Source organism: Gymnodraco acuticeps, unplaced genomic scaffold, assembly GCF_902827175.1.
Source record: "Gymnodraco acuticeps unplaced genomic scaffold, fGymAcu1.1, whole genome shotgun sequence".
Lineage (NCBI taxonomy): Eukaryota > Metazoa > Chordata > Actinopteri > Perciformes > Bathydraconidae > Gymnodraco > Gymnodraco acuticeps.
Genome location: NW_022991154.1, coordinates 2,860,112 through 2,882,992, shown reverse-complemented (window position 1 = coordinate 2,882,992; position 22,881 = coordinate 2,860,112). Strand labels below are relative to the sequence as shown.

The 22,881-nt window shown below is 39.4% G+C and overlaps 1 protein-coding gene across 1 annotated transcript; it reads right to left on the bottom strand.

Annotated features, from left to right (window-relative positions):
- Window positions 1-814: 814 nt before the first annotated feature.
- On the bottom strand, window positions 815-22,743 carry LOC117560602 (thiamine transporter 1-like). Its single transcript, XM_034237535.1, has 6 exons — window positions 22,564-22,743; window positions 11,107-11,370; window positions 8,905-9,655; window positions 2,866-3,058; window positions 1,295-1,436; window positions 815-1,021 (listed from the first exon to the last, which is right to left on the bottom strand). The coding sequence occupies exons 1-6, from the start codon at window positions 22,741-22,743 to the stop codon at window positions 878-880; spliced, it is 1,674 nt and encodes a 557-aa protein (XP_034093426.1). The 3' UTR covers window positions 815-877.
- Window positions 22,744-22,881: the final 138 nt, after the last annotated feature.

Here is a 22,881-nt window from a genome sequence, read left to right as displayed (position 1 = left end):
TCACTGATTGGTTAAAGACACTTTAAACTTAGTGGCTATGGAAATCAGAAGGAGGGGCTCATTATCATATTAAAAAACGCGCGTTTTTTACGCGTCAAGAACGCGTGAAGAAAAACGCGCGTTTTTTAAACGGGCGAATAGTGGCACTTTAGGTTTTCGATACGTTGCTGCGAGGAGCAGACAGGCTTCCGTGTCGGCGATACAGGAGAACAAGCGAAACTCATCCTGAGCACACACAAACACTCACAGCCGAAGTAAAATAATTGGTCGTGCTTTTTACAGTGCCACGGCTTCCACAGATAACATTTTTTTATGTATTTATTGTCTGAGCATTTAATGTATTCATTGCTATCGGGATGTTAAGAGCATTCCATGGAATATAGCAAAAAGTGTTTCTGAAGTGAATTACCTACCCTACCTTTAAGTATTTGAAATAATATATACAACACTAACATGTCAGTAGTTGAAAACATTTCTGAAATGGTCAACTGTTAATGTCCAAACCTTGAATAATTCACTTATTCTGTGATACTATTTGTATATACCTTGAAAACGTCCACATACATAAGGATTATCTAATATTTTAGGGTTCAGATGAAACCACCTCAGAGCTGTGTTTTTTTTGTTTTACTTTGTGCAGGGAGTGACCTCTAGTGGCAACATTTAGTGCTTGAAATTAATGAAATTCACAGCACATCTGTGGAATGGATTATTAATTCCTGCTCATGACAGACTGATACAAAACTCAACCAAAGTCACTTTTTGTTGGATTTAATGTCTTTATGTATGTAAGCATCTCCTAACATGTGTTCTGTTCATGCGATAATTGATGACAGTTCCTGTATGGGAAACATTCCTCATGTTCCTCTGAGCGTCTTCACAGGCGCGAGGCCTCTGGCAGGTTGCTGTCTCCCTCTGTCTGGCTGCTTCCAGCAGGACGTTGCATGTGGAGCGCAGTGTACACACCTCTGACTGTGAACAGCAGGGAAACGGCAGCAAAGTAGGAGGCGTAGATGAGGAACTGCAAAGACATGAAAAAATGACTTGCATTGTCGATCCGCAATTTCATTAATCCAATGATTTCATTTTGTCTCTGATGTTCTGACTCTCTCTGTATTTGTATTGAATGCCCTTAAAACAGCATCATGTTGTTATTATTACGTACACATGTATCTGCAAAGTAAAGTTTCTAGTTTTATATAATTAAATGTTTTCTTTAAATGTGATAAGCAAAATAAATAAAGCATATGCTAACTACATGAACCTACACATGTATGTACTGCAGTACCTGTACCTGCGAGGTGATGGTTAGCCTCAGAGACTTTGTGTTGATGACAATGGCGGTGAGAAGACTCTGGAGGATTGTGCCTACAAAGCTGTTGAATCCGAATACCAAAGCATAGCGCTCCCTTTGTAGCGTCTTGGCTATCTGGAAACTGGGAATTACACAAATGAGATGCTCATGAAAGTCACTTATACTTATTAGTAGGAAGGCCTACAATAAAGGACAATCAAGTATAACAAATTATTAATCACAACAAAATGTATCCGTAAACTGTTGCTGTCCATACCATCTTAATTATGCTGTTTATAGCCGATGTCGCTTTGAGGGGAATGTTTTGTTACCATGCTGTCATTCTAAAAATGATATTATGATGCTATTTAGCTTGCAGGTACTATCAACTATATCACCATTTTACTTTATGGTGTTAGCGTGCAAACAAATGCGTATTAGCATTAAGGCAGTCTAGCTAAGAATAATTGGGATTTCATTAGTTTTGCAGATATTTTGTCATAGACAATATTTTTGACCTGATAACCGCCTTTGTTGATTGTTTCCTGTCAATTATTCTGAAGTAGGTATTACTTTTAAAACCAGGGCAGCTTACAATGTCCAACAGAGCTTTAAAACAAAGCAGGGGAAACCTTTGTGCTGCAAGAGGATAAGTCATTACCAAAGTTATTAGGGTTTATCTTCTTGGGACGTGGATATCTTTACCAAATGTAATGGCATACGATCTAATAGTTTTGAACAAATTCCAATTAAAATTAAAAAGGTCAATGGATGCACCAGAAGACATGTCAGGGATCACTGAAGTCATACAGTAGCATCTTCTGAAGGCCATGATGGCAATCAATCTTATATTAGATATTTCAGACTGGACCACCTTGGTGTATTGAGTGACCAATACCAGAATTGCCATTCTTAGCTGAAATAAATAAATTGAAAGTTATGAATTTGTCTGACACAGTTTTGATTAAATAGTTTGTTACAATAGTAAATATAAAAGGTAAATATCCCACATTATGGCCTAGTGATGTAATACACATTATCAGTGTTTTCATATATATATTGTATATTTTCCTCATTGGGATGTTGTTTTTTTATACATGACAGTCTTGAATATATTATATTTAGTTTTTAGAATGAACCATGTCCTTTTCAGGGGACATTGGGACTTCCTTCCTCTCATTTTAAATCATTCTCTTTACTTCAAATAAAAGAGAACTGACTGGAACAGAACATATTTCGTTATTAATGTAGAATTAGACAGAAAATAAGGAGGAAAAAAAGCAGTAAGTAGAGTTTTTAAAATGTCCAATATTCATCAAATGATAAATAATTGTTTAGATTATTTATTATTTTATTATATCACAAAACCATATATTGCATATTTGTTTAAAATATTAAAGTGTTGTCCACAGAAGACATGCTGTAAAAAGTAAAATAAATAATAGTATAAAGAGAAACAATTATGTTGTTTGCCTCCTTATTGCTTTGAACAAATACAAATATTAAAACAGTTTTTCTTCTTGTTCCTATGCAAATTAGGCTGCTGACATATATCCATAATGCATTCTTACGTGCAGATGGTGCTGAGCTGCATGTAAATAGTTTTGAAGAGGAAGAAGCACGAGTAGCTGATCCAGATGTTGTCAGTCTGATCCATAAGGAATAGAGCTCCAGCGATCAGGAACGTGAAACCCCCCAGGACCAGTTCCCCCCACACGGACCACTCCAGAGACATGTGTCCCACAGCAACAGAGGCTGCAGCTCCTAAAGGACAGCACAATCACAGTCAGTGCACTACTATGGAGGACTTAAACGACAGCTAAAGACACATATTTTTAGATTAGCTTTTTATTAGCAACCCCCCATTTTAAATGTTCTTTATTAGTCTTTATTATTTACCTATATTTTACCTTTTAATTTTTATTTCTGTTGTACCTATATGTTCACTTTGTTTTATGGGGTTTTATATTCTATATTGTTGCATCGACTCAGTTGTCTTGTGTCTTATCTATCAAAGAGAAAACATTTTTTATTTGTTTTTTTGTTATTATCATACATTGTACTTCCTTGTGTCTATTAACCTGATACAATTGTATATGTTACTGCATGTACCTTTTAAAGTTCTTAACAAATAATCTGAGGGAAAAGTCTTGTTTTTTATTTTTAACTTGTGATATGTCATTTTATAAAGCATTTTGCTATATAAATAAAGCTTTATTATTATTATTAAGAAACAGACTAAATAGAGACTTCAAATACTTGTATTATGCTGTTTATTATTGGCCAGATATTTTAACTTAAGGCATGGTGGGCAAAATAATCTAATAAAGCAATGTCAAACCTCTTTGTGGTCCTTCCACAATTCTGCAAACATGCAGGAATCTAAACTGCCACACACAAGCTAATGAAGCGCGGCGCAAGTTCAACCGTCTTTACTCATTCATTTACTATGTAGATGTTACTACTCTCTCTCCTCTTAATAAGTGATCGGGGGCGTCACTCCCCAGCTTAACCAATCACTTCACTCTATTCCCACAAGCCTATCATAGCACTCCGCTAAACCTTTTAAATCTGCTCTTCCCCCTCTGACAGCTGTCATTTCAGGAGACTCAACGCAACCCTCCTCCACCCCTTTTTCACCTCCCGTCCCTCGAATCCAGGGTCAAGCTAAACTACTCCCCTTCAGACTGAACCCAACTATCCATCCACCACCACTAGTGTCTAGACCCCGGGAGGGTTTCATCGGATCGGTTCTCCCCTCCCGAATGATACACCTGCACAACAGGGCCTAATCGCCAAAACTCCATTACATTTATTTGTGTATTCCTGCCTGGTAATAAATATGTATTCTTACATCAAAACCGTCTCTCCTGATTGAAATGGTAATGTTTATAACTACAGAAAAACGAAATAAGATTATCAGTAATTAACATATAAACACAAATAATTATGTTAGTATTAAATAATGGGGGCCCCATTAACATATTGTTTAAAAAAGCAAAAATAATTATTTTTGTATCTGTTGGTTGCTGTGGTGAAGTTAAAACAATGTAAACCTTGATATGGCTTTGCCTGGATATCAAATGGTTCCAAACAAGACAACCATAATAACCTGGGGAAAGCATGTCAAAGGAGAGCTGCTGTATATAATATAAGCCTTCACAAGCCACTCATATTAAATGTATTCGATTGTTGATAATATTAATACATCTAAGCTGTTTTGTGCGCATGATGTGTCTTCATTTGAATCTTTTGCTGCCGAACACTTTTTCTTCAATTAGACCCACATTTTAAAAACATATGGAATCATCAATACATACAACTGTGACTGTCCAAAGCATATTATTACTATAATTCCTCTCTGATAGTGTTGTCTAACATTTATATAGTATTAATAGTAATACTTTAAAAACATCAGAATTTCTTATTTCAGCCACAGGGTGGCACAGTGCAACCATGCCACATCACAAGGCTCCTCTCACTAAATGTTAAGGAGTAAGTGATTTTATTCCCTGTTAAAGGATGTACAGTTGGGGGATCAAGACTTCTTCCCCTTTGTATCCTCTGAAATGCTCTCTGGTCTTGTCTTCTCACTTCTCTTCCTTAGAAATAACCTTAACTCACTTCCTATGTGTTTATCACATTTTCTGAAACTATAACGACCTCTGCCTTGTGAAACCTGTTTTATAATTGCTGGAGATTGAATAACTCCTAAACCTGATTAGCATTCATTGAGGTGAGTGTAAATAGGTGAAAGCGTGTGTCCCCAGGGAAATGGATCCATTCACCCTGAGCTCTTTATCTACTCGAATATAAAGGGGCTGGGTATAATTGCTGCACTCATTTAAATGTGTACATTTCCTTCGAGTCCTCATCCATTCGTGTTCAATCAGTGCTAATCGTCCAACATGGACCTCACCCGGGCCTGTGTGTATTTAAGACATACTTAATCAATCCCCTCGGCTCTGATTAACAGAGGGGGGTCAAATGGAGCCTGAATAATAAGAGCTCTTTCCACAGCAGTGTCAAACTGGAGTCTTTGCGGGGTCAGCAGGAGCCTGCTATACAGCTTTATAGAGCGAGATCAACAATGCAGCTGGGTTCTACAGTATGTTCACACAGCAGGAGTTTGTGGTAAATGCCATATTGGTGCGCATATCCCAGTTTAATTGGATTAATTTTTGCACGTAAAGTATAATTTAACCAATTCTATATGCAACGAAAAGAGGAACTTTAAGAGTTCCCAGAACTCATTAGTGTCCACTGGGAGCAATTAATACTGAAATCGGTCTGGTAGTATTAACGTCTGGACCAACTAACTGGATCAACATGGTCATCTATAAAACAATGCAGCCAATTTCGATAGAGATATCCTACATTTTACTCATTGGTATCAACCCCTTTTAATTTACAACTTTTCACATTTGGTCAGCCCTAACCCTAACCCTATACCCTAACCATAACCATATCCATAAACCTTACTAGGGCTGACCTAGTGTGAAAAGTTGAATCCTATACCCTAAGCATTATTTTCTAACACATACAGTAGGGTGGCCTCAGACGTGAAGCAATCACCACAGTTGCAGTTAGCACATTGTTAATAGTTAAAATTAAGACACTTGGTAATGTTTTGTAAAGAAAGCTACTTTGTAAAGTGTTGGAGAAGATATTGGTTTTGTCACGGCAGGAGGGCAAGGTACGCAGCCAAATGCAGAAAATAGGTTGAAAGCAGGAATCCTTTATTTCCAGAACTAGGCCAGGCAAACAAAGTCAAAACTAGGCAAGGAAAGACAAAACATAAAGTCGCTCAGAACATAAACCCTTCCAACAAAGTCAAGAATCTCACAACGACAGACAGAAAAACCAGAACTTAAATGCACACAATACTCACATAAACAAGACACATGGGGGGAGGGAGGAGAAAACAGAGGGGCACAAGGTGAACACAGAGACAGGAAGCAACAGACAAGATGGGGGGTGAACACTTTTCAAAATAAAACAGGGAACCAAAGACAGATCTAGACGGGACAAAATAAAACAGGGAAAACTAATACAAATCATAACCATAGATCATAACAGGTTTGGGTTGAAATAAATGACGTAATTTACCTAGTATTTTGTTTTGATTACATACGGGACACAAACAGCTTTTTCCTGTATTTGTTTAACTAATGCCATCCTCAGTATCTCAGTGACATCATCAGTTTCCCTTGAATTGCTTTTCTGAAAGGTTAAAACAAAAGCTGCATGCAGATCACACCATTTTGTAATATGTGTGGCAAACATGAATACATATATGTAACCTCATGCTGTATTTGTCTTTGCATGCTGATTAGATAACAGATAATGTGTGTTATATGTGGGGGAGTACAATTTGAATTAGCATGCGAGGAGCTCCAGTTTGTGGCCTGAATCTATACGGAAATGTATTCTGACGGCCAAATTACATGTAATACCTTGGACATTCCTGACCTGGGGAAGGGAATGTAGATACACCATAGTGATTCATTTTATAAACCAATATGAGCTTCTTAAATGTTGCTACCTGGAATGTACGTGGTGTTCAGTCTAAGGACTTTGAGAGAGGAAAATTAAATATTTATTAGACACTAATTATGACTTCCTCTTTACGCAGGAACTTAGACTGAATACCACCAGTGATGTTGATGATGTGTGTAAACGGTGGCATAAAGGCAAAAGTATTATATCCATCGGAGAGAGTAGAGCTGACGGAGTTGGCATTTTCTTTAAAGAAAAATACATCACTATTATTAGAAGAAGGGACATCATCCCAGGAAGGCTGCTTATGGTGGATTGCTTTTATAAAAATGAAAAATATCGACTTATTAATATTTATACTGCCCCTGATGCAACAAATAAGTTACAATTATTTAGAAAACTTAGAGAGTTATTAACAGTGGGTTATAAAATTATATTAGGTGGTGATTTTAATACAATAACAGAAGACATAGATGAGTGTAGTACAGCAGTTTTTAAACTGAGGGCGGAAGGAAAGCTGTTGAGAGAAATCTGCAGCGATGCAGGCCTAACCGATGTCTGTCGCTCTTTGAATCCCGCTGGAATGGATTTCACGAGATATGACAAAACAACTAAAACCCGTATAGACAGGATTTATGTATCGAAACACTTCTCTGTAACCAACTACAAAACAATCTTTAATAACTTTTCGGTGCTATGTGAAAACTAGAACATGCCCCATGATTAACTGTGAGGAGGACGAGACTATACAGCACCTCCTCATGGACTGCTACAGAGCTCAGGAGGTGTGGTCGCTCCTACGGGGCATCGGGTTAGACTTCAATGTAAATTATATCTCAATCATGTATTGTATTCTGGATGAGGGGATGGACAATAAATACAGGGACCTTTTTCAGCTGGTAATTTGTATCACATGTATGAAGATCTGGAAAACAAGGTGCAAAATGGTACTAAATCAGACGATCATAAACAGTGGCACCATCGTGAAACAAATACTTAATGAACTAAGTAGAAAAAAAAACCTGGACAACTCCCAGATTCAGCCATGGGGCGTTTTGAGTCTGTGACCGAGCTGAGTCTCATTGGAATATAAACGTGCTCTCTTTATGTTATTTATATATTTATTCATTATGTCTTATGTGTATTATTAATGTAACTTGTGTATATCATGTACTGCCAGAATAATTATAAAATAAAGTTTTCAAAAAAACAAAAAGGAAGGGAATGTACTAAATGAAACTGTCATAAATACATTATCCTTAAAGTTAAATATTAGTTTGAAGTGTAAATGATTCATAATAACTGAATGAAACCTTGGATAAATAGCTAGGTCTCCTCTAAACTACTTCTCCTTGAAAATAATACTCTAAAAAACTATACAACAGAACATAACTCTGTTTTCTGCATACACATTTTGTTTTATCTTTATCCTAATGAGCTGCGAAAAATATAGTTTTTTCAGGACACAGAATTATTAATAAACTGATAGGAGAAAAAAAGGTAAATTATGTTGTTCTTTTCCTGCCATATAATATCATGCAGGTAATCCATATTCATATTTTCCCTATCGCGTTCAACCAGGTTTCTTTCCTCAGGGAGGTTTTTCTACGAGTGGAACAGAGGAGAATACAAGAGGAATCTTTGGGGAAATATCAGGCACCGGGCCCTACAGCTTGACTGCATGTTGTGCAGAAACATTTACAAGTGAAAGGCATACAGCTGGTTGTGGTTTACACAGAGTAATTGCCTTTGGCTTCTGGGGGAATACAGGAATGTATCAGTATTATAATCAATAAAAGTGTACTAGCTGGATGGCAACAGCTGCTTTACCCATCTGGGGATGAGAGCAGGCAATTAAATAGTCAAATTAATGTTGCTCCCATTGTCGGCCATACTTTTGGGGTTTGCAAAATACTGATAATAGAAAGGGATTGTGTTTTCTCTGTGTGTAGTTCTTCAATTATTTTTGTAGTCGAATGTGTAAAACAGCTCAAATGAAAAGTGAGAGTTATGCGGTAGGCTATATCTTTGCAAGCAGAAGTCTTATCATCGCTGTCAGGTCTCCAGGCAAACGGCATGATATAAAAGTGTAACAATGGTGCATTAGTTACCTGACAATGTGCTGATGCCGTCCACTGCTCCATTGAAGGCTGTGAAGTTTCCCGGCTCCATATATATCCAGAGGAGCTGGTTGTACCCTGCAACCTGGTAAAAGCCGCATTTCCCCGTAGATGCCCATATGCAGAAGAAAAGCATAGCCACAGAGGAATAACATTTCCTAAAGTCCAATGCAAGCCTTTTGAACATCCTCCCAACATGCTTTTCAGCTGTCACGCTCTTCATCCACGCATCTTGGCTTCCTGACTCCTGATTGTCTTCAACTGAGCTCCCCTGTTGTGCAGATAAGCTACCCTTGAGAAATAAACTAGTCTTAGGCATGGGCAGGAACAAGGAGGTTATCAGTGATATGGTGACAGAAATAAGAGTTACAATAGCTAAGCAATACAGGGACACCCCACCCAATGACAAAAGCAGTTGACCCAGCAGAGCGCCCACAGAATAGCCCAGCAGTATGGCCGCTTTGACATAACTGGTCACTCTCTGATAGTGGCTGGGCTGAACTACGCTGTAAATGTAGGAGAAATAGGCCACGTCTGCTGCCATGGCAATGCTGTAGCTGAAGAAGGCCAACTGAGCAGAGCGGACCCCCGAGCCAACTAGGAGCAGCACAAATGCCGTGATATGGCTGAGCCCCTGGAGGATGATTACAGGCTTGTACCTGAGGAAGTCTGTCACCAAGAGGACTGGGATGAGGAAAACCAGGGTTGAGTAAGTCCACACAGGATACACCTGTCTATTCACCTGGATAGAAGAGGGCAGACGAAGACCTTATTATTTTTGGGGAAAATGATTCACAAGTGCTGAGAGAGTACCGGCTGAGAGCAGCACGCCACATACAGTTCCAACTCTATTCGTTATCAGGGAAAAATTAGTCTTTGCATGTACAGGATGGAACAGGAAGCAGCACAAATTAGGCTCGCAGTGAGACAAGATGATACATTATAATAGTATGCAAATAAACAAAGTGGCTGCAACTTGAAAGCCAAATTCCTTTAAGTGACATTTTAAGATTAAGTTTGATTTCCTAATCCTTTAGATTTCAATAGAGAGCCGATTGAGTGTTGAGTGAACAGTTAATTAGAATATATCAGCTCAGTGCTAGTCTTACCTGAAACAACTATGCTCTCAAGAGCTTTCTGTATGGTTGTGAAATGATAAATACATTATGTGGTCTGTACTTTGTTCACAAACTTAGTTGGACTTCATAGGAAATCTCAAAAGGCACTCAGGAGTTTCAAAAGGTAATTTGCAAAATAAACGGTTCAGCATGAAATGAGTACACCTTGTGTCTACGTTCCATCATTTGTGTGAACAAAGTGGTGCCTCCTCTACTCCCTTGTGCATCACAAAGTGATCGTCATTGCAGAGGTGTGAAGGACCCCATCTTCTTACTTTGTAATGCCACTATGTGAGGTGTTCTCCTCAGCCTGCACCAAAAGCTTTGAATTCACTCGTGTAAACAGGATGGCTCTACTGATGTTGCATTATTAATGCTGACATCGGTTTGCTCCGGCTGCACATTATACTTTCATATATGGAGAGAAAATAAAATGTTGTTAAATTATGAAAAAGGCAATTAATATTACAATACAAATGCTTCCTCTAAGGCAACATGTTGAATTATTAACTAAATATGTGATTGCTTTAGTTCAAACTGTAACTAGCCTAAGTAATGCACACATTCTGCCATTGAGACACAAGAGTAATGGTTGTTTTTTCGGTTAATCCATCAATTTTTCCTGATAAAATATATGGATAACAGCTGGCAAGACTGCTGTGAATCTTTTCATACTTTTAGCCTCTCTTTTTTAGTGTAACCACCACATCAAACCCCATTTTATAAAAACAAATCTTGTTATAACAATGATAGAATCCAATAATAAATTACAATGCAATTTGCTTTAGGTATTCGTAATCAGATTACAGAGATCATAAACTTTCAGTACCTAGATCTCTCCTCTACGGCCACACTCAACTTAATTGATCATTTTAACCCTGTTAATAACAAAGCTGAATTTGCTTTTTCAAACTTCTGAGCACCTAGACAGACTTTCAAATGTTATACTTGAAGTAGTTTTTTAAGAATATAAAACAGCAACACAACAAATAATTAAGTTACAATTTTTACAGTAACGGCTAAACAAAAACTGATCAAACCAATGGTTCAACAGACATCTGAACTCATAGCTCACCTGCTCTGTAGTGAGGTTTTTGTAAGTTCCTGTGAGAAACTCTGTCATAAAAGGCTCTATAGGCCTCATCATGGAGAAGAAACCATAGATGCAGATCGGCACAGTGGGGCCCACCCAATCAGCATGGCACGGCATATAATGTCCTACCCAGCGCGGCCCGTTACCACACTCCCGGATCCCACAGAACCCCATCGTTCTTCTACAGCTCCCGGGGGACGTCTCACTGCGTCCGGCGAGAGCATAGTCTAATTTAGGCAGTTTAATCTGTTGAGATATGGGAGCCCCAGATAAGGCCAAGGTGAGACTGACTGTGAACACGGAGTCACCTGCTTTGCCATTGTTGTTTCTCTCCTTCGAAGTTTTCCTGGCTGCGGCGAGACAAGAACAAAATGGGAGCCTGTGAGTGAAGAAACATTAAGATGAAATATGAGGTGGTAAGCCTCTGGGGCTCCAGCAGGTTATAATAAATACTGTCTCCTCCTCTGTCTTTATACAAAACACCGTCATTCCTGCAGATATTGAGGAAGAGGTGGAAGTCAAGCGGAGGAATATGCATGAGTGCAACACCATGCTGCCCCACACACACGAGAAATATGTGAATGATGCCTTTAATGTTTTAACACTGCTTCGCAATAATACAAAACATTACACAATACTTAATGCACATTCTTAAGGCTGCTAAATAAAAACAAGAGTTATGTATGGATTGGACACATCCATAAATATCTCTAAGCTCTAAATTCAATGAACCCAAATTTCAATTTTCCAGAGTAGATCATGTGATCAGATAAATGTTACGTTCAGCATTTTGTCTCTGCGACTGTCATAAAATAACAAGTTAATAACTTTAAAGTCATTTTTTGGAGGTTGCAGGCTGGCTTGGCAGTACATTGTTAATACTAAAGGAAAGAAATAAGCAAGGCAATCATTTCCCAGATGAGAATTATTGTAGTCTGTAAGTTAAAAATATCCGTCGGCGAATTATGACTCACCAGTGGGGCGTCAACAGAAAGCTCTGCCTCAGCTCAAACTGTCAGCCAGTCCACACAACTTAATTCTCAACATCAAGGTCACTGGCAATGGAAATATTATATATTTTCATTTATATGACATTTATAGTTTAATGTTGTCAGATTTAAAGTATGCAATGTGCGGTGACTATGTAAGGGGGAGATATAGAAACACACAGTTTGACCTTTACACTGTCAATGTAGAATTGTTATGCCCCTTACATGTTGTTCTTTTGTTGTTCAACGTTGTCGAATCACTAATAGAAAAGGTCAGACCACTTGTATCCACAAGGCACCAGTGAACCTGTGTTTTCATCCATGTGCTTTATCGATGTTTTTTATTTACCTCTTTAGTTTGACTTGAAGCTAATGACACCAAATGGACAATCCTTTAATCATAAATCCAAATAATAACAGTACTAGTGTTAGTAATTATTAAAAGCTGCACTGGCTGTAGAAACACAAGTAATAGCAGCACTACTCTTCCTCCTCTTAAGTTTCCCATTTTAAAAGAAGCTAAATATATTGTAACCAAAATTCCAGACAACACAAATGCAAAAAGCTTTGCCAGGATCACAGTGCCTTACATCCTCCACTACTCTCTGGACTTATCACGCTCTTACTCATCTCTGACCTGCAGTCGTATTCCTATTAATTTACAGCAGACAGAGATGGACCTCATTCTCATTTTGAGGAGCCAGACCAACACATTTTCTTTTTTTTCTCTGAAATGTTCTCTAGCCCGTAGTGGGAATGAAGTGATGATCAAAGGTTTCTATCTTCCATTCCCCGTTCCTTTCCGCCTTTAAATGCATGGGTAAAGATAGTGTCAGACGGCTTCATGATAGCTAGGACAGAGTGGGGGCCATAGGAGGCAATGGCAGGTAAATGTCTGATATGACCTGCTGTGCACAGTAGGGCCAAATAGACCCCAGCATGCTGAAGGACATCTAAAGGCTCATGGCAGCATATTCCTGTGTGTCAAGCGCATCGGCTTGATATTAAAGTTTGTAGTGAATACACTGTTGCGAAAGCTCGGTACCCTGGTAGACACTGTTCTGTAAAACAAGGAGTTTTTTTGGAGGTTAGTCCAACCCTTTCCAAAAACCTTAACAGCAAAGCAAATATAGAATGTAAGAGCTTAATCTACAGGAAATCCTTTTTTTAAATCACCTTTATAAAAGGAGAATCTTTTATTTTGTGCATTGCCCTTGGGTTTTTCGATTTCCTGTGCATGCCCTCGCTTAATAGTTCAATTAACCTATTTATCCTTTGTTCAACATTACTTCTGCATTGCAGGATCTGACATGGTAAGTGTTCAAAGGCAGCCCGGATGCATTGATTCCCGACGCTTCACAGGCCAAACCCATCTTCTTACAATCTCCTTTTTTCTCTTTCTCTGTGCTGCCGGGAGCCTGAGAAACAGCCAGTGTGTGTTGGGATGGAGTGGAGAGGGAGTTGGTGTATATTGAGGTGTTTGCGAGGCTCAGATAAGCAGTAGTATGCAGTAGTATGCTGGCAAAAAAGTACTCTCATTGCGTCAAGCTGAAACTACGTGGAGGTTCAAGGTTTTTTTTCTTTGGTTTTCTTTTGTTCCACCCTCCATTGTGGCAGTTAGAGATTTCATTGGAAATTGAGTTGGACCTATTTTAAGGTAGCACAACATTAAAAACTGACAATTCTAATATTACTTAATTTGTATCACAAGACTAAATGATGTCCTTTACACATTATTGGCTTAATTCACGAGTTTGTCTTTTCAAGGTATATACATTTGATGTTGATTCCCTACGACATATTCACCAAATTTGTTTTAAGAATCTAATTTATCTAAATTATTTTAAATGAAGAGTAATAAAAGGTGTTGAATTAAAGGCTTAAGTTGATAGTGTATTTCAGTGTTTTCAAGGGTTTCAAAATAGGGTTAGGGTTGCAAATTACCCGATACATTAGCAATTACCAAATAACCAACTGACACATTGTGAACCACGGCAAACCCAGTTCAAATTAAAAATATAATATCAGATCAAATACTTTATTTGATTCTACCAAATAAAACTCTTAGAGACACATAAAAGTAGTGCTATAGTAAGTTGCTTTCAAACATTGGATCCTCAATCAAGTGAGTCTGTATTTAAGAAGGCATTTCACTCCACTAGATGGAATTGGTAAACATCCAAAACTTTACTGCACCAACACATTTTTCTCAGTGCAGTCTGGTGGTAAGATTACAAACAGAGTGTTAAAACATCACACTGTAATCAAGCATCTGAAGTTTTTAAAGAAGCCTTTGGGCCAGAAGCACTAAAAGCATGGCCAAATGAAAAACACCCCATAACACTAGATGGAGCTGTTGCTTTATCAAACAGTTTCAACATAACACCTCATCTCAGTGATGCAGGGTGCTCGTGACACATTCCTGACCATTGTGACAGTCTCAGCCTCAAACTTGTGAGGGCTTCAGTAAGAGCAGCACACGCTGATTGACAGACACACAGTGAAAACCTCAAAACCAGCTGTCCCTGCCGTGCGGCCATCTGCCGCTTCCTGTCTAATTGGATGATGAGTGCTTCGATTGAAACATGTGCTTGATTGCTGCATATCTTATCTCCACATGTTTTGAACTAAATGAAGGCCTTTCAGTGTTTTGATACCATGGCAATAGAAGCAGCATAATTAGTAATAGCGCTGGAGGTACATGCAGTAACAGTCAATAGATCATAGATGTGGCTGACAGCAGCTATGATCTATTGACGTGCTTTTGGTGAAGATATAACTTGGTCCACAGAACCATAAAAATACCTGCTTTGTTGGCTTACAGCTAAGCCCCTTTGACATTTTGTTCACTCAACCATGGGGTAACATTTCCTGACACTGGAAAATATTGTAAAGATCCAGGATTTCACTGTATTTAGTATTCATGAAAAGCAGAAAAACAACATGCTATTTCCTTTCAACCCTCACCAAAATGTAGGATATGATGAACCCCTCTGGACGTCAGGACATTGCTACTATAATCAAATCAGAAGACATATTAATTGTACAGTAGAACAACATTTCAGAGGGGCAAGATCCTGTTTTTCACTATAGCTGTCAGTCTGGTGAAAATGAAAAATACGCTTTTTTTTTTTTTTCCATGATTTTTTCATGATACACTGATAGCTCTGTCTTTGGGAGCTTTGCTAAATAAATGTGAAATACGTTCCTATAACATGCATAAAATGATGATCTCAGTTTTCAGTGGAAACACTGCCACAACTCTAATTAGTTACAATGCACAGCCAAACAAATCATGAAATATAGCACCATTATGTTGCAATGCCTTTAGGAATCAACTCCACTAATGTAAACAAAATAAATAACTTTGTGGGATAAAATGTCACGGAATATCAGTATGTCAAAGGCACAGTAAGGCTCACAGAGAGCTATTTTTGATAAACAATTTCACATTTGAGCCAAGTGGACTTATGGCTGTCAGCGCTGAACCCAACCCTGTGACATTTAAAAGGGAAAACAAGAAAGATTTTCACTGCCCCATCCCACAAAATGACAGTAATATCCTCAGATGTGTGTGACAGGGATGACACCATGAGCTGGAATTTTTGGCTTTTTAGGACTCAGCTCTCTTGGTTATAGATATTATTTAATGTTTACAGTCCGTTCAATCATCAGCACAACACTGTGAAACTTCAACATTTTTAAATAGTTTGTTTTAATATTGGTAGGTTGACATATTGGTAGGTTCAGTCTGTAGGGGCTAGGACTTTGAACCGAAGGGTCGCCGGTTCACGTCCCGATCGGACCAAGAAGTATGGAGTGTGGACTGGTACTGGAGAGGAGCCAGTTCACATCCTGGCCCACTGCCGAGGTGCCCTTGAGCAAGGCACCGAACCCCCAACTGCTCACTGGCGCCGGCTATACTGGCTGCCTCCACTCTGACCTCTCAATGTGCATGTGCATGTTTGCATATATAACTGTGTGTGTATTTGTAACAAAAATGCACGTGTGTGTATCTGTATGTATAACACAAAATGCATGTGTATAACAGAGTGGAAAACTGAATTTGCCCTTTGGGGGATACGGTAGGCTATAGGGTTAAAGTTACTTAGCCACTGCAAATAGGTACTGGCAAGATACAGTATGTGCTAACAGGGTGATCAACACCTACAACATATTGGATCAGAGGATGATGGGGCTAGGGGGAATTATTGCAATCACTTCTACAGTGTCAAGGTCAATGTCCTGATGATGCTGCTATAGCCAGGTGATCACCGTTGTAACGTTGGTGTCATCTTCTCTGGACAATGAATATCGTGAATTGTAGTATACTTACCAAAATACAGACTGGGCAAAGCATTAGCCAATGTATTTTTGTGTTCTCTAATGTGGATTTAATGTTCTGTCTTATATTTGTGTTAAGGAATTTAACCAAGATAAGACAAGCACCTGGTACTCGGTACAATTGGATGGCAACTCTAGGAATTCAGAGAAGCATAAAATCTCTTGATGAAATTGACACACCTTAACTTCAATGCTGGAATGCCATTGGGGTTCAGTCCATTTGGGGGGTGTTGGGGGGTTAGGGTTAGGGTTGGGGCGGTGTTCAGAGCTCCCTTTTTTGCAAAAGTATGCCCGCAAAACCTTGAATAAAACAGGAAAAAATAGTTCATTGAAAAAACAGGCTCACAAAGTTCGGTATGAAAGTGGTTAGAGGGATAGACTCTGTTAAGGAATGGAGTATTATAGAGGTCTTGAAATAATTACCTTCTAGTCCTATAAAGGTCACAGATGACTTAATACCACTTAAACAAGTCCTAAACCGATTAATTAATTGAAAAGGACTACTCAATATGGCAATATTCACGCCAGTTAGAACATATCTATTAGAAGGCATGCATTAAAACTCATTAGGGCTTGTTTGGAAATGATAGGAGGTCTTTGGCACCAATCAATCAAGGTCATTCTAAGATGATGCCATGCCATACAGTAGCTGGAGGGCTCTTAGACTGATGAGCGTCAGCGGCTTCTGGTGAGTGCTGGAGGGCTAATGTCCCCCTCACTGGGCTCCCCTCCTTCCCCTCCTTGCAGACGAGCCCCGCTCTGACAGAGAGAGCTGCAGGAGGAGGAAGGAAATAACAGCTGACATATCAGCACCCTTTCCACATCTTGTCAGAGTCTTTCTCTTTTGCCTCGATCCAATATCCAGAACCCCTTGTTCTCCTTTTCTTTCCCTCATTCCCTCCTTCTCTCTCTCTGTCTAGTTCTCATTCCTAATGGGTGCTCAGGCTAGCTGCAAATAGACTGCCTTTTCATGAACTCCCTGTGTGAGGATGTGGATGAGTGCAAGCATGCATGAACGTATGTGCATGCAATATTTCATACTTACAGCACTCCTTTACTAGTACGCCTTTCTCCTAACCACCAGTATTTCTGTTGCTGTCATTCCATCGTTTATAATGATACTTTTTCTCCTTTATTACATCTGCATTTAGCTTGAAGGTATATATCTAGATTTGTGAGAGTAATTGTGGCAGAGGTGGAGGAGGAGGAGGAGGAGGAGGAGGAGGAGGAGGAGGAGGAGGAGGAGGAGGAGGAGGAGGAGGAGGAGGAGGAGGAGGAGGAGGAGGAGGAGGAGGAGGAAGAGGAAGAGGAGTTAAAGAAAGTGGAGGAGATTAGCTAAACAGTTATTTGATGTGAAAGGGTGGTTTTTTTTCTGCAGCATTTTCTATTTCCGAGCACCACTTCATATGTTGTTTGACAGCTATTATCCAGATCATTCAGGATGCTTACATCCACAATCAAGTAATCATATTCTGCACAGTGCTTTTTTTGTGAGACTTTCTGATTTTGGCTCACATACAAACAGGAAACAATATTTAGTGCACATCACTAGGGCAAAGAGCCTGACATCGTAAAAACTCAGGCATGATTTAAATTCCCCTAATTTACATAATTGGTTGAAAAAGCAACCATTAAGGGCAATCGGACAGAATGGAGGTAGAGACAATTAGAGGTTGGAAAGGCAATAATTTGGGTGACCTTTTCACATATGTAAATACCAAATAAGTCTTTAACACCGGCTATCTCTAGAAACTGATTGTTCATTTCAACCTCTCGGCAGTGTTCCCAGTAAATTTGAAGCTTTGTCTCTTTTTCAATAAATCAGCAATGCAATTTGCAGCCATTCCCATTAAGCCTTATATGTTAATGTGGAACATTAAAAACGAAAGAGGAAGAAAAGTCTAATCTAATCTACTGTGCATTTTAGGCTGCTGACAATAAGTTGCACTCTTCGCTAGATTTAGGCATTAATTATTCTAATTAAAGCAGGGAATTCACTTTAAGGTCAAACTGTCATACTGTACGTTAATAACATGTTCATCTGAGAGAGGTGTTGTGCCAACTCCGCCTTTCTAAATGACCTTGCCGATTGAACTACCCTCATGTGTTGATGCTCTTTCTTAATGACACTGCCTCATTATAAATTAGTGCTGTATTATCGGCCATCCGAATGTAGCCAACAGTCAATTAATTATCTCTGAACTGCAGTCAGTTCTCAACATTTGACACAGATAGAGAAATAATGTTGTTGAGTCAAAACACCCCCTTGCTATTAAGGACTACATAAGTAACTTCAAATATGCAAAAGACATGATTTAAATCAACTATTATATAGCCCAGTGCATGTTCATTAACATTTAGCCCAATTTGGTATTCAATGGCAACATAGTTTTTTTCTGCAGTGATAGTGTACATTAGTGTTGCCCTGGCTATTTAATATTTGGTTACGACTAAGTAGTCCGTTAATTGGTGCAATATCTCTGAACTAAAAATAGCATGTAATACCACTTCAATAGAGGTATTAGGCAGCTAACCAGCTGGAGCGCCAACATAGTTAGTTGTCTACTACATTGTGTCTTTATTTTCCAAAAAAAGCTATCCTCATGTCCTTTTTCTGTGGGATATGTTCGTGACATGCTTTCATGATTTAAAGAGACAAGTACCTGGTACTCTGTAGGATTAGACATTTTAGTCCAGGGGTTCAGAGAAGCATAAAATGAACTTTCTCTAAATTGACACGTCATAACTTCAATGTCATTATGTCATCAGGCTTCAGTGCATTTCAGGGTTATTTTAAATGTTCCCTGCCAAACTCAGTAGAAAAGAAACAGGTAAGGAAAGTTCATTAAAAATAATGGCCTTGCTGTGCACAATGTCACAGGGTTGTTCATCTATCTCACAGCGTTCAGTCAATTAATTCTCTGTGAACTACACTCAGTAATCAACATTTGTTTGGCAACGATAAAAAGATTATGTTGTTCAATAGAATCACCCATTTGCTATTTGAGACGACATTCATATTTTTGCAAAAACAAGATTTGAGCCAACCTTATATATCCCAGTGTTTTTCCATTACATTTGGCGATACAGATATCATTTAGAGTCAGTCAAAAGACAGCATAAACACAAACAGTCAATTATGGCGTGCTGTATACACTAGCACCACAGAAGTTGACAATACATCTCATCTCCTGCTCTCAGATTTCCACTTTATTCCAACTTGGCTGAGTTACTTTAAGGCAAAGAAGAGACACAAAGGTGCCATTTACTGTGTGTGAATATACCTTCAGTGCATTAAAGAGACACACAAAATTCACATTATGCCACGTTTCTGGGACTTCTCGACTTCTGAACATGAGCATCTGCGCTGCTGTCAACACAGATGTGCTCCTTTGGAAAAGCGAAGAAGTATGAACTTCGTGAACTTGTAAAATGTTGGTTTGAACTTATGCACCACTTTCAGCTGTGCTAAGAGCTCTGAAGCAGAATACTGAGCTATACCCAGTGCACTTCCTCAGCCACCTTTTCCATCTTTTCTAATTAATTCTCTGTGGAGCTTCACACCTGCGGGGTCCAGACCAACTCTGCTCTCTGGTTTCTGGCTTCGGGAGACAGTAATAGATGTTCGCCTATACAAAACGAAGTGTCCCAGGTCACGGGGAAGGATGACAGTATAGGAAGCCTGAAGCATACCGTGAGGCCATTTCAACAGTGGATTCGTTTGTGTGCATTCTGAGTTTTACTTTAACCTTGCTTGTCTGTGTTATGTTATGCTTTTGTTCTCATCTGGCGGTCTGCTTGGCTCCTTTAGTCAATACAGGGTAGCTGTGTATCACTGTTGCCAACTGTGAAGGATACAAGCCTCACAACCAACCACACATCCTAAAGGTTATGCTGTTGTTTGACATCATACATACACAGACTGATGAGACCTTAAAGTGAATTCCCTGCTTTAATTGAGAGCATGCAATCTTGTAGAAGATAGTGATTGTTAATTGTGTGTTGTGTTAATTTAAGTATTGCCAGTGTTTTGCAGCTCACCTTGCTCCTGGCAAAAGGCTGAGCTGATGAGCAGCACCTACCTATGTAGATCAAGCCCCCAAGAAGTGCGCCGGACTCTGTGCCCAAAATTCGTTGTGTCCAAACGGCGGTACGGCAACTTCCGTATCAGTCCGTGACGTCACTGGGCCCAGAAATACTTTTTCCCATTGACTAACATGGGGAAAGAGACGCCTTTAAATCGGTGGGTAGTTGGATTTTTTTTAACTAAATAAACTACCCAGTATGAACTATTGTATAGCCCTTATTAGAATTGTTCAGTCCTTAAAGTTGTAAAATGCACTAAAAGCCGAATCTAGATGTATTTTCTCTCTCCATTCATTCTAGTGAGCCGAGTGGGAGCTCGGGGGGCGGGGCTTAAGGGGCAACTCAACTGTGCATGCTCTATGAGCGTACATACGGTTCCTTCTGCTCTGATAGCCAGGCATGACGTTTCTCTCTCAAAGGTTGGGCCATTTTGCCTTCATGCGCCAATGAGCAGCTCTCATAGGAAAGAACGAGACCCCGCCTCCGACGCTGTATCCAGTTCTTACATCCATGATGTAGATGTGCCTGGCTAATATGACTGTGCCATTCCCCTAAAAAATTGACGGGTCTTTAAAGAGGACACTTTATCTAAGCCACCCTTCTTTAGAGTCTTCTCTCCCCTGCACTCAACAATGAACGGGCCAGCATTGGTATACTTGTCCTTGGATATTGTTACTATGCAAGTGGTTACCTGTTATAAATACCTAGGTATATGGCTTGATGATTGTCTTACTTTTAAACTTCAGGTCATTAATCTGCTTAAAAAGCTGAGGGTTAGACTAGGTTTCTTTTTCAGAAACAAGTCCTGTTTCTCTTTTGAAGCCAGGAAAAGGCTAGTCACTGTGACCTTTTTACCTGTGCTGGACTATGGTGATTTGATCTATATGAATGCACCTGCCCATTGCCTGGAAAAGTTAGATGCCACCTATCACAGCACACTGAGATTTGTTACTATCTGTAAAGCACTTACTCATCACTGTACCCTGTATGCCAAGGCAGGTCTGCCTTCACTAACATACGGAGGCTCAGTCATTGGGACGGCGCGGAGCAGAGGTGGGCTTTAAGCCACCACTATTGTGTTTGCTCCTACAGTACATGTTTATCTATAAAGCCATGTTGTGTAAACTACCAACTTATATATGCTCTTTGATCTCACAGAGAGTGGCAAGTATACTATTGCCTGAGATCCCAGGATGTGTTTTTATTACATGTGCCAAGTGCTAGGACTGTTTTAGGTACTAAAGCTTTTATGTGTGCTGCTCCTCTAGCTTGGAACACTATGCACAATACATTTAAACTGAGCATTTTGGTTCCCTTGCATCATTTCAAAGCTCGGATAGATGAAATGTCATTAGATATCTGTCATTGTGAATAGGTTGCTAATGTATAACCCTGTAATTATGTTGTATTGATGTCCTTTTTGTTTTCTGTTGTTTTTATGTGTAACCAATGTGGTGCAGGTCTCCCTTGAAAAAGAGATCGTTGATCTCAATGGGATTTTCACCTGGTTAAATAAAGGCTACAATACATTCCTGCAGTGCAAGGCAGTTACTCTTGGGAAGAAGAATCAGGAACAGGTTTATTACCAGGTAGGTTAACACATACGAGGAATTTGACTTGGTATTGTGGTGCATACATAAACATACATAACATAACAAATAAAACAAAAATACAGAACGAAATGTATTTTACGTAAACTATAATAACATTAAAAAATAGTAAAATGTAGCAGTATTTACATTGAATATGGTTGAAATCGTAGAAATATAATTGGAATAAAATATGTGCAGTAATGAATAACAAGATATTGTATATATTGTGTGCATTAATGTAATGCATATAGTCTATGCTGTGGCTGAGGTAAAGTGTCAGTGGGGGGGCCGGGCCATGTTAATGAGGCCGGTGGTGGGGAAGAAACTGTTCAGGTGGCGAGAGGTTTTGGTCCTGATGGAGCGCAGCCTCCTGCTAGAGGGGGGTGAACAGTTTGTATCCAGGGTGGGAGGGGTCGGCCACGATCGACCTGCTTCCTGGAGGTGTGCAGGTCGTGGAGGGATGGCAGATTGCAGCCGATCACCCTCTCTGCAGAGCGGATGACACGCTGCAGCCTGCCCTTATCCTTGGCTGTGGCTGCAGCGTACCAGATGGTGATGGAGGAGGTGAGGATGGACTCGATGATGGAGGTGTAGAAGTTCACCATCATTGCCTTAGGCAGGTTGAATTCAGCTGCCTCAGGAAGAACATCCTCTGCTGTCCTTTTATGATGAGGGAGCAGATGTTCTGCTCCCATTTGAGGTCCTGGGCGATGATGGTGCCCAGGAAGCGCACCAGCTCACCAGAT